Source organism: Gobius niger (genome assembly GCF_951799975.1).
Source record: "Gobius niger genome assembly, chromosome: 4".
In the NCBI taxonomy this organism is placed as follows: domain Eukaryota; kingdom Metazoa; phylum Chordata; class Actinopteri; order Gobiiformes; family Gobiidae; genus Gobius; species Gobius niger.
The window spans coordinates 528966-542605 of NC_136855.1; the positions used below are offsets into that span (position 1 = coordinate 528966).

Sequence of the window (13640 nt, forward strand, 5' to 3'; positions counted from 1 at the left end):
TGAAAAAATCCTCCAAATATTGTTCAGTCCAAGGCTGGAAAATGTGAAGTCTTTAGGTCCGACTGACGTGGACATAGTGTCGCCACAATGACAGAAACATGTGTTTGGAGAAAAAGGCCCTTGAAATTGTGTTCTCCCATATAAGTCTATGGGGGAACATTGAATCAGCGCAATATTTAAACATGTTATTGTGAAGATTAGGCATATTTTCTGTTTCCGGGTGAAAGCTTATATGTTCAGAGACAGATTTGGCCCAAAACCTGAAAACTGAAAACATTGAGTTTTGCCTGAAGTGTCTCGCCTTAACAATGAAAACGAAGAACATAGTGCAAAACAAAACAATAATTCAGAAACCGCTCGACTAAAACACAAACAACACAATGTCTAGTCATTACAAAATATCCCGTAAATGTCACTATTTTAACACAAACCAAACTGACGAGGCTCAATTTAAACTGATCCAGTAACAAATAGAAACGGCCACACGTCACTGTGCAGGTCATGAGTCACATCAGGGTCAGACTCACAGGTTAAGATGAATCACTTTTCACCATGTTCTGAGTTTCAGGTGTGGCTGGAAGTGTTATGACCAGCAGGCAGGTTAGGGCTGGGGGGTCAGAGTGGAGCAGGTAGGTTAGGGCTGGGGGGGGGTCAGAGTGGAGCAGGTAGGTTAGGGCTGGGGGAGGTCAGAGTGGAGCAGGCAGGTTAGGGCTGGGGGAGGTCAGAGTGGAGCAGGTAGGTTAGGGCTGGGGGGGGGTCAGAGTGGAGCAGGTAGGTTAGGGCTGGGGGAGGTCGGAGTGGAGCAGGTAGGTTAGGGCTGGGGGAGGTCAGAGTGGAGCAGGCAGGTTAGGCCTGGGGCTGGGGGGGCAGGTAGGTTGGTGGTGAACAGGCACAAAGATCTGACGAGGAGCAGGATGTTGTCATAAAGAGCAAACACAGATTAGGCCTGAGAAGTCGTCTCTCTGAGGTACTGACGATGTGAAGCAGAGCCTGCGCTTTACTTACTGCATGTGATTCAGCGGCTTCAGGAGTGGGTTCAGGTGTGGATTCAGGAGTGGATTCAGGATTCAGGAGTGGATTCAGGTGTGGATTCAGGCGTGGATTCAGGTGTGGATTCAGGTGTGGATTCAGGTGTGGATTCAGGTGTGGGTTCAGGCGTGGATTCAGGTGTGGATTCAGGTGTGGATTCAGGTGTGGATTCAGGTGTGGATTCAGGATTCAGGAGTGGGTTCAGGTGTGGATTCAGGAGTGGGTTCAGGTGTGGATTCAGGAGTGGGTTCAGGTGTGGATTCAGGCGTGGATTCAGGCGTGGATTCAGGTGCCGATGAGCCCGCCAGGAAACAGGAGGCAGAATCCAAGGCCACGCCCACAGCGGCACCAGACAGGACAGACCAACATGCACCACAACAGTCAGCTCCTGTCAAAACGCTTTGAGATTTGGATATAAATAATTGATTATCCAAACCCTATGGTGCAGTTTCACCTCTTCGCCCCCACTTTAACCGAGCACATTTTCTCCAGTTCGACTTTACCCAAATCTAAAGCTTCTGGGCCGGAGTCTACAGCCTGTAGTCCAGAGTAAAGCCTCATTTGAAAGAGAGGGACACCTTCATGTTTTGTTTGTGTTACGTGTTATTTTCGTCGCTATTTCTGAGCTTGTTTCCTCGAAGCTTTGGGAAGAAGCCAAACTGGTGACAATGCGCTCGGTTAAGGCGGGGGTTAAGAGGTGTTAATTCCCATTAATTCCCTTGGTAAATTTCCAGTGTTGACCATTCCTGGAAGTTTGCCGCCGTACTCTCCGTGAGGGTCAGCTCCGGGTCAGTGACGTGGGGCTAATCCCCCTGAGAGTGGCTTCTTAATCACGGAGACGCTCTTTGATCAGTCTGCCACAAACACTTCCCTCAGACCCACGAGTGCAGGCTGGAGATGTGACTGCTCAGACGTCCGTGTGTTTGGATTATCAGACGGGGGGAAATGGGCCAGACTCACAGCGGCCGGGAGGACGTCCCGGAGCAGGAGGCGGCTCACGGGGGCCAGGACGACCCCGACACTCAGGTCACGCTGCAGCACATCCAGAAACTCTACCCCAAGTTCACCATCGAGTGTCCCAGCGGAGACCTGCACCTGCACGAGTTCAAGCGCATCTTCGGACTCAACCACAACGCCACGGAGGAGGAGGCGGCCTACATGGAGAACGTGTTCCGCTCCTTCGACACCAACGGGGTAAAGATAATACACATAATAATAACACATAATAATACACATAATGATACACATAATAATACACATAATACAGATAATACGGATAATACAGATAATACAGAAAATACAGAAAATACAGATAATACAGATAATAATACAGATAATACAAATAATACAGATAATACAAATAATACAGATAATACAAATAATAATACAGATAATACAAATAATAATACAGATAATGCAGATAATACAGATAATAATACACATAATACACATAATAATACACATAATAATACATATAATACACATAATAATACACATAATACAGATAATAATGCACATAATAATACAAATAATACAGATAATAATACAGATAATACAGATAATACACATAATAATACAGATAATACAGATAATACACATAATAATACAGATAATACAGATAATACAGATAATACACATAATAATACACATAATAATACAAATAATACAGATAATAATACACATAATAATACTAATAATACAGATAATAATACAGATAATACAGATAATACACATAATAATACAGATAATACAGATAATACACATAATAATACAGATAATACAGATAATACACATAATAATACAGATAATACAGATAATACACATAATAATACAGATAATACAGATAATACACATAATAATACAGATAATACAGATAATACAAATAATACACATAATAATACAGATAATACAGATAATACACATAATAATACAGATAATACAGATAATACACATAATAATACAGATAATACAGATAATACACATAATAATACAGATAATACAGATAATACACATAATAATACAGATAATACAGATAATACAAATAATACACATAATAATACACATAATAATACAGATAATACACATAATAATACAGATAATAATAATCCAATCCACTTTATTTGTATAGCACATTTAACCAACAAAATGTTTTCAAAGTGCTGCACATGAGATCCTGAAAACAGATACAATACTTATTAGCTCTACCACAAAAAATAAAAATAAAAATAATAACAATAATAAAAAAATAAATAAATAAACTAAAACCTGCATAAAACAATAAATAGTTCGTAAATTACATTAATAAAAATAAAATAGATAACATAAAATAATTAAAAACATTGAATAAAAAAATAAAATCAACAAGATAAAATAAATAAAAGACACGGGGACCATACAACTCACACGGTGTTAAAAGCCTGAGAATAAAAATGGGTCTTAAAGGAACAGGCCACCGTTTTTCCATACTAAGATATGTTCTTAGCTCACTTTAGCTGAGTTAATATATCCCCGTCTGGTCTTTGTCCGTGCGCTCACACATACGCAGCCTCTCCCACATGTCACATAGCTCCGAAAAAGCTCACGATAGAAGCTACCAAGCTCTTCCACGTGTTCCCTATTTAAATAAAGTTACGTGAAGTGTTTTCATGCGAAGTATATTTACACAGAAATGTAACATGTCGATTTTATAAGCAGATAAAAAGGGGAACTATATTGTGAGGCGTAATGATACAGGAGCAGTAACTCCTAAAGACTTCCCCGCTCACTTCCGTCAATAACCTTTAGGAGTTACTGCGCGGACGTTTTACTCCTCGTATCATTACGCCTCACAATATAGTCCCCCTTTTTATCTGCTTAGAAAATCGACATGCTACATTTCTGTGTAAATATACTTGGCATGAAAACACTTCACGTAACTTTATTTAAATAGGGAACACGTGGAAGAGCTCGGTAGCTTCTATCGTGAGCTTTTTTGGAGCTATGTGACATGTGGGAGAGGCTGCGTATGTGTGAGCGCACGGACAAAGACCAGACGGGGATATATTAACTCGACTAAAGTGAGGTAAGAGCATATCTCAGTATGTAAAAACGGTGGCCTATTCCTTTAAGACGAGATTTAAAACACTCCACTGTGGGGGCTGTTCGAACGTGGAGGGGCAGAGCGTTCCACAGCTTAGGGCCGACAACGGAGAACGCTCTGTTATACACATAATAATACAGATAATACAGATAATAATACAGATAATACAGATAATGATACAGATAATACAGATAATAATACAGATAATACAGATAATACAGATAATAATAGAGATAATACACATAATACACATAATAATACAAATAATACAGATAATAATACAGATAATACAGATAATACACATAATAATACATATAATACAGAAAATAATACACATAATAATACAGATAATAATACAAATAATACAGATAATACATGAGAACGTGCTTAGGTCGATTAAATATAATTACAATAAATATCACACATGATCAGTGAGTTTGTCCAAATATGGATCATCTCCAGGTTCTGCAGGAGAGTCTTCACATGGTCAGGAGAATCAGATCTGATGCGTTTACATTCTCTATGAGCCAGAGCAGAGTCTTTCAGAGGAAATGTTCATCTTGTTTATTCATTTTAAAATAAGCCTTTTTTAGGAGAAGAATCTGTAAAAAAAATAGATTAAAAAAAATGTAAATGTGCCTTGTTTTTTGAAATTTAAATCTCAATAATCAGGCAAGTATCTTTGAAACGTTCCCCTGGTCTCCTCAGGACGGACACATCGACTTCATGGAGTACATCGCGGCCGTCCACCTGATCCTGAGGGGGAAGCTCCGGGACAAGCTGGCCTGGTCCTTCAAAGTGTTCGACCGAGACGGGAACGGCTGCCTGGACCGAGACGAGGTCCGGCTCGTCATCAAGGTCAGGAACAAGTCAAAGAACGACCGTTAAGAGAGCCAAAGTTCACCAACGAGCCGAACAACAACACACACACACAGGAACGAGAGGCTCATGTGTCTCCTCGGGTCTTCAGCTGGACCAGACCTCAGAGCTCCAAAGGTCATTTATGCACAAATATCAAGTGGTTTTGTCCCTGCATTCAAGATATTTTAAATAAAGGCACTGTAGCTGTGTGGGAAAGCTGGCCAATGTGGTGAAGAGGCAGAATCAAAGCCCAATTTATTGCACCAAACTTTACATATTTACAAAAAAACTGTCAAAAAAACCTAACATAATCATACAACAGAACTGCAAGTTGTGAATCGTGCTCATTAACAGAGAGGATCTAGTTAGCATGAAAAAAAGAACAGTTTAATTTAATGCTTTCCTCTTTCATTGTCGGTTATTAAAACAGTTTCAGGGCCTTTAATATCTGTGCTGTTTGTGGTGCATTAAGGCCTTAACCCAAAACATGTTCTCCAGTTCGGTGCAATGTCTCATTTGAAAGCTAAGACCTACAAAGTGATCTAAGATTTTTCCTCATGTTGTCGTCACTTTTTGTTTGGTTTTTGTTTGTTGTGTTTCCTCCAAACTGGGGAAAATGTGCCGGGTTAAAGTGTGGGAGTTTTATTGTCCCTGCATCTTCACATGAATATATCACAACAAGGTCTGAGCTCAATGTTAACCTCTTAACCCCCGCCCGAACCGAGAGGATCTTTTTCCTCACGTCATCACATTTTTTTTTCCATCATTTTTTTGTTGGTTATTCAACTCATTTTTGTAACTTTTTTGTCATTTTTTTCGTCATTTTTTTAATCAATTTTTTGTCATTTTTTCGTCATTTTTTTATCACATTTTTGTCATTTTTTGTCACTTTTTGTCATTTTTTCATCCATTTTTCGTCCCTTTTTTGTCAATGTTTTCTCACTTTTTTGTCACATTTTCGTCATTTTTTTATCACATTTTTGTCATTTTTTCGTCTTTTTTTTTATCATATTTTTGTCATTTTTTTGTCACATTTTTGTCACATTTTTGTCACATTTTTGTCATTTTTTGTCACATTTTTTCGTCATTTTTTTATCACATTTTTGTCATTTTTTCGTCTTTTTTTTTATCATATTTTTGTCATTTTTTTGTCACATTTTGTCACATTTTTGTCATTTTTTGTCACATTTTTTCGTCTTTTTTTTTATCACATTTTTGTCATTTTTTCGTCTTTTTTTTATCATATTTTTGTCATTTTTTTGTCACATTTTTGTCACATTTTTGTCACATTTTTGTCATTTTTTGTCACATTTTTTCGTCATTTTTTTATCACATTTTTGTCATTTTTTCGTCTTTTTTTTATCATATTTTTGTCATTTTTTGTCACATTTTTGTCATTTTTTGTCACATTTTTTCGTCTTTTTTTTTATCACATTTTTGTCATTTTTTCGTCTTTTTTTTATCATATTTTTGTCATTTTTTTGTCACATTTTGTCACATTTTTGTCATTTTTTGTCACATTTTTTCGTCTTTTTTTTATCACATTTTTGTCATTTTTTGGTCACATTTTGTCACATTTTTGTCATTTTTTGTCACATTTTTTCGTCTTTTTTTTATCACATTTTTGTCATTTTTTGGTCACATTTTGTCACATTTTTGTCATTTTTTGTCACATTTTTTCGTCTTTTTTTTATCACATTTTTGTCATTTTTTGGTCACATTTTGTCACATTTTTGTCATTTTTTGTCACATTTTTTCGTCTTTTTTTTATCACATTTTTGTCATTTTTTGTCACATTTTTTCGTCTTTTTTTTATCACATTTTTGTCATTTTTTGGTCACATTTTTGTCAATGTTTTCTCACTTTTTTCTCACATTTCCATCATTGTTTTCATCTCAGTTTTGTCACTATTTTCACAGCTTTTTTCCTGAGGCTTTTGGATTGGGGTAAAGCCAAACTGGAGAAAATGTGCTCGGTTCAGGTGGGAGTTAAGGGGTTAACATAAAAACAGGTAAAATATGTTTATAGAAGAAAACCAAAGCTTCTCTTAAAACATGGGATTATAGGTGACTGACCTGGTCCTCTTGGCGCGCTGAGTTTCCTTCTGTACGAAGTGCGTGGTATAAATAAACATGCGCTGCCTCTTCCCAAAATGGGATTTGCAAAGGGAGGAGGCGGAGGTCAAACCCCAACTTTACACCAGGCCTTTCAAAGGTCACCCCGAGAAGAAACAGACTGTGATGTTCCTGGAAAAGGATTTGAGCTGGAGCCGAGACTGCGCTGCTTATAGAGTTCAGCCACAGGGGGCGCTGCAGAGAGGGCCCTTCTCCATGTTTACACGGAGCTGCTGCAGAAAGCTCAAAGTACAGACGACTGTTCACATGTGAGCCGTATGTTTCGTGTTTCAGATCATCCATGAGATCAAGAAGCCGCACGACCCGGACGCCGGCGCCGACGTGGAGCAGATCGTGGAGCGGATCTTCTCACTCGTCGCTACAAACAACGACAGTGAGTTCAGGACGGAAATTAGTCCTTTCATTCTTTATTCAGGCTTTTAATGTTCAGATTAAAGACCTGAACGTGCTAGAATTAAGATTTAGAGCAGGTTTGGACTGAGCCTTCTCTCAGTTTGGACGATCCTTTTGTTTCCTGTTTGTTTCCTGTGTGTTTCCTGTTTGTTTCCTGTTTGTTTCCTGTTTGTTTCCTGTTTGTTTCCTGTTTGTTTCCTGTAGTTTTGTTTCCTGTAGGTTCCTCCTGTTCCTCCGCCTCTTGTCTGTGAGTTTTATTTTGTGGTGAGTTTTATTTTGTCTGAGTTTTATTTGGTCTGAGAGTTTTATTTTGGCGGTGAGTTTTATTTTGTGGTGAGTTTTATTTTGTCTGAGTTTTATTTTGTGGTGAGTTTTATTTTGTCTGAGTTTTATTTTGTGGTGAGTTTTATTTTGTGGTGAGTTTTATTTTGTGGTGAGTTTTATTTTGTGGTGAGTTTTATTTTGTGGTGAGTTTTATTTTGTGGTGAGTTTTATCTTGTCTGTGAGTTTTATTTTGTGGTGAGTTTTATTTTGTGGTGAGTTTTATTTTGTCTGAGTTTTATTTTGTGGTGAGTTTTATTTTGTCTGAGTTTTATTTTGTGGTGAGTTTTATTTTGTGGTGAGTTTTATTTTGTGGTGAGTTTTATTTTGTGGTGAGTTTTATTTTGTGGTGAGTTTTATCTTGTCTGTGAGTTTTATTTTGTGGTGAGTTTTATTTTGTGGTGAGTTTTATTTTGCGGTGAGTTTTATTTTGCGGTGAGTTTTATTTTGTGGTGAGTTTTATTTTGCGGTGAGTTTTATTTTGTGGTGAGTTTTATTTTGTGGTGAGTTTTATTTTGTCTGAGTTTTATTTTGTGGTGAGTTTTATTTTGTGGTGAGTTTTATTTTGTGGTGAGTTTTATTTTGTGGTGAGTTTTATTTTGTGGTGAGTTTTATTTTGTGGTGAGTTTTATCTTGTCTGTGAGTTTTATTTTGTGGTGAGTTTTATTTTGTGGTGAGTTTTATTTTGTCTGAGTTTTATTTTGTGGTGAGTTTTATTTTGTGGTGAGTTTTATTTTGTGGTGAGTTTTATTTTGTGGTGAGTTTTATCTTGTCTGTGAGTTTTATTTTGTGGTGAGTTTTATTTTGTGGTGAGTTTTATTTTGTCTGAGTTTTATTTTGTGGTGAGTTTTATTTTGTCTGAGTTTTATTTTGTGGTGAGTTTTATTTTGTGGTGAGTTTTATTTTGTGGTGAGTTTTATTTTGTGGTGAGTTTTATTTTGTGGTGAGTTTTATCTTGTCTGTGAGTTTTATTTTGTGGTGAGTTTTATTTTGTGGTGAGTTTTATTTTGCGGTGAGTTTTATTTTGCGGTGAGTTTTATTTTGTGGTGAGTTTTATTTTGCGGTGAGTTTTATTTTGTGGTGAGTTTTATTTTGTCTGTGAGTTTTATCTTGTCTGTGAGTTTTATTTTGTCTGAGAGTTTTATTTTGTCTGAGTTTTATCTTGTCTGAGAGTTTTATCTTGTCTGAGAGTTTTATCTTGTCTGAGAGTTTTATCTTGTCTGAGAGTTTTATCTTGTCTGAGAGTTTTATCTTGTCTGTGAGTTTTATTTGGTCTGTGAGTTTTATTTTTCGGTGAGTTTTTTTTGGTCTGAGAGTTTTATTTTGGCGGTGAGTTTTATTTTGTCTGAGAGTTTTATTTTGCGGTGAGTTTTATTTTGGCGGTGAGTGGCGGGGGCTGATGAAGGAGGAGCAGTAGGAACACTAAGCTCCTAAAGCTCCTGTCGGTCACTACAGTAAAAATAGCGGCTGCTCTTTGACTCTGACTGACCTCTGCTCTGTGAACAGCAGGTGGCGCTGTGCAAACATCAGACCAAAACCCTGACTCGTCTGTTTCGAACGGCGCTTAGTTTCCCCAGACCTTTTTCTGTTTAACTCTCAACTACAGGAATCCTTTAAGAATCTTTTGTAGGGCTGCAACTATCGATTATTTACATCGATTAATCGGATAATAAAAAACAGTTTTAAACAAAGGATTTTTCTGCTAGAAATAGCATTTATTCTTAAGAGACGCCTGTCCTTATGTCCATGATGAGGAGAGAGAGCAGCTTCAGAGTGTCTTTTAAATCAGTACTTTTATTCTTAATCAGGTGAAGTAGGTCCTGATGGAGACAGAATCTTGAAATGTTCTGCTGAAGCTCAGGTGACTGATCTCTTTGCCGGGATCTCAACCAGAGGGGTTTCCTAAAAGAGGAGAAACATTTTAATTATTATTTGTCATAGTATTGCTATAGCAGGGATTAATGTGTCAATTTGCATGGTTCATAAATGTATTTGTTGTGAGCAATGAAAGGAAGGATATGAGAAAGTTTAAAGTACGGATGAGACAGTGTGACTGTGCTGGAGTTTTATTCTGCTTTTAAAATAGTGTGACCACCTCAAATATTTTAAACAGACCAGTGGGACGATGTGGCAGAACTTTGAAGGACAGAGAAATTAGTATTATTATTTTTTATAGATCAGGCATTTTAATCCCACTAAAAAACACCTTTTTATTATTGCAACTTATATAACACTGAGCAACAGATATATTACAAAGCAATTGGATGTAAAAAATAATGATCATCAAAAAAATCATGAGTTAGGCTTCAATAAAAGAGTGGAACATGTGAAGCAGGAGGAACAGAGAAGGACCAGGCTCTGCAGGACAGTCACAAGAGGGACAGGTGGTCACGCTATGTAGATCTGTGGATTTATTTATCTTCATTTAAATCGTAGATACAGCGTAAAGATATTTAGCGCAAAAAACTTTGCAGCAACGGACAAGTAGATACAGTAGGATGTAAAAGTCTGTGTTTGGTGAGGGGGGGGGAGATGAGTTCGCCGTCATACCTTATGTCACACTTTGAAGTAACAGTGGATGAAAGTGTAGATGGTCCTGATGGTAAATCATCACTGATGCAGCTGTTAGCATTGTTGTGGCGGTAGCAGGGGGGGGGGGCGTGTCCTTTCGCCTTGTTCGCCTCGTTCGTCTCCGTCCTGTCTTCGCTTCTCGTTGCGGAGTTTCTTCTTGTTTTGATGATTACAACAGCCTGGCTCTCTGCTCAGAAACACCTGCAGGATCGACTCCATCTAACACTCTGTCTCTGCGTCAGGTCAGATCTCTCTGGACGAGTTCATCGAGGGAGCGGAGAAGGACCCGTGGGTGATGAAGCAGCTCCACCTGGACATCGGGCCCAGCGAGTGGTTCATGGAGCACCAGGAGAACCAGCACTGACTCAAACCTTCAGTCTGAGGAACATCTCCATCAGCCTCTGGCACTGTGACTTTATTCTAAACTCCAGACAAAGAAGAACAGCATTGTAGAAGCCGGACCCAGCCCTGGGATCATCAGCTGGAAGTAAACGCTAAGTATTAGTTTAGTTGGATCTGGTTGTCCTTCATATAAAAGTATTTGGACACGAGCAGTGAGTTGTCTGAGTTATTTCATATGACTTACTCACTTATATGACCTCACATGTTCTTTTATCTTCACGGGTTTCAGCCGCGACTGCAGGAAAGATGTTTCCGCTCAATTCAAGTTCAGTTGTAGCACATTTAAAAACAGCTTCATGAAGGCTCCTGACGGTGGAGATGATCTTCAGAAACATGAGGTGATGTTGGTCTGTAGAGTCAGAATAATGTGAATCACTGTCAGGTGTTAGACCGGGAGCCAGACCCCCTCCCCAGGCACATTTTTGCTACCTTTTCCAAACTAGTATCTTTCAGTAGAGTATATCCTGGGTCATTACCAGTGGGGACCCCCCATTGCAACTCGGCCCCGTTCGGCCGTGGGACCCCAAAAACCATTTTAATGGGACAGGCTTCAAATGGAACTTTGTGATTCTCTCCAAAGCAGTGCTGTGGTCACATACAGAGTCACAGATGAATGAAATTTAGAACAAAGAAAGCTGACATGATGAGGAACAAAGGAATATGACAGTTTGGGTTTTTTCCATATATTAAACAATATATCTACAAAAATGCTAAATAAATGTCATACAGATCAGAAAAGCGCTTCACAAATGAGTGCATTATTGTCTTTTGTGTTTATCTTTACCTTTTCAAATGTAAATAGAAAACTGCCCCAACTCATCAGCTTCACATTATGATGAGCTCAGGACCTCAGACGGATCAGCAGCTGTAACAGAACATGTTCATGTTCCCTCTCAGAGTTGTGGATCCTCATACAGGCCTGTGAGAACATCCCAGGGTGAAGTTACAGCTTTTAGGACGACAGTTCAACTTCACCTTTTTGGATTTGCTTCAAACTTGGCACAGTTGATGTTGATATACTAAATATTCTGTGAATACAATTTGAGCTGCATATCTTTTTTAATGTATGAGTTTTAGGGGTTTTCAAAAGGGGTTAGGGTTAAAATCAGGCCTTGTTGCAACAACAAGTTTCTTTAGAGACTTTTGGGAATTTTTGTACTGATTTCTACAAAATACCTTTAACAATTAATACAGAATATGTTGCCAGTGTCATCTCTGAATAAGATACACGATGGGTCGCCAACGTGGCCCCCAGGTTCCCTTTGGGACGTGCCCAGCAGCCCTTTTTTAAGCTTTAAAAGACTTATTTCTAACCTTTTTTTAATATATAATAATATAGATTGTTATACATAATAATCAGGGAAACATTTGGAAACCACAGGCTCCTGCAGCAGAGGCGTGTGTGACCTCTGACCTCAGCGTGGTAATAATATCCCCGTCAGGTCTGCCCAGGTTAATATGATCAGCAGCAGAGACCCGCTGTGGGACGTCACTGTAATCCCCTTCATCAGGGACCGAGGCTTCACTCAGGACGGCACTCAGACCCACACGCTTTAGGAGAGGGTCCCTGCGCCTGACCACGGCCCGCTGTGGGACGTCACTGTAATCCCCCTCATCAGGGACAGAGGCTTCACTCAGGACGGCACTCAGACCCACACGCTTTAGGAGAGGGTCCCTGTGTCTGACCACGGCCCGCTGTGGGACGTCACTGTAATCCCCCTCATCAGGGACAGAGGCTTCACTCAGGACGGCACTCAGACCACAGACCCACACGCTTTAGGAGAGGGTCCCTGTGCCTGACCACGGCCCGCTGTGGGACGTCACTGTAATCCCCCTCATCAGGGCTTCACCGAGGCTTCACTCAGGACGGCACTCAGACCCACACGCTTTAGGAGAGGGTCCCTGTGTCTGACCACGGCCCGCTCTGGAAGGAACTGGGAGAAACTGGAACAAACTGGAGTAACTGGGACTTTGGGGAGCCTGGTTTCTGCAGCTGCAGTAAGTTCGATTTAAAGTGACACGTTGTAAAGCTTATTTAGACGGAAAACATTTGTTTAAGTCGTAATTATCCTTTTATTTCAGTGAAGCCGCGATTTTAATGAAGAAAAACTGGGCAGAAAAGTAATTTTTAATTGATTTTCTAATGCACTGACAGGACGTGACATAGATACAGACAGCAGCGCGTCATACGAGGGGGCGTGGCCTCACTGGGGGGAGGAGTATGTTTTGTTATGTTTTTTTCACTCTTTTTAGCCGTTTTGTGGCAGAATAAACTTTTTATCACACAAATAAAGTCAGGTTTAAATCGGTCCATGTGGATGTTTTTCCAGCAGATACTTCAGTAAAGGTGAAAAAACACAGTCGTAGCTAGTGCTAGCATTAGCATGTAGCACAATGCTAACATGAAGCATCATGCTAATGTATGTATGGGCTGTTGAACCACTTTGCAGTATAGTATAGTAAGTATATTCATCATACAGCGTTTCAAAGTATCATTGTTTTTATCTTAAAGTGCGTGTGAGGTTTTAATGCTTTTGAAAATATGACTCATTTAGAAGAACAACAGAAAAGTTATTTTTATTTGAGTTTTTAAGCTGCTGAAGGAAGTGACAGATAAAGATAAAGTTCAGTTCGACTCATTTCCCATTGACTTAACACGGTCGGCACGGCAACAGTTTAAAATAGTTTACCTTGTTCCATGTCACTTCCTGTCAGTGTCCAATCAGGAAGTAAAACTATAAACAACTATGAAGAAAACTGGGAACAATCTTTAATAAACTCTTAAATACAGTTGTGTTAATGATGTTTTAGCAAAACGTGTGTCATAGATACAGACACATCTCGTCATA

At 39.0% G+C, this 13640-nt stretch overlaps 1 protein-coding gene across 1 annotated transcript; it reads left to right on the plus strand.

Moving 5' to 3' along the window:
- Positions 1-1974: 1974 nt before the first annotated feature.
- LOC306962375 (guanylyl cyclase-activating protein 2-like) lies at positions 1975-10753 on the plus strand (the record flags this gene model as incomplete). Its single annotated transcript, XM_079555495.1, has 4 exons — positions 1975-2223; positions 4817-4966; positions 7378-7477; positions 10632-10753. The coding sequence occupies 4 exons, from the start codon at positions 1975-1977 to the stop codon at positions 10751-10753; spliced, it is 621 nt and encodes a 206-aa protein (XP_079411621.1).
- Between the last annotated feature and the right edge of the window lie 2887 nt (positions 10754-13640).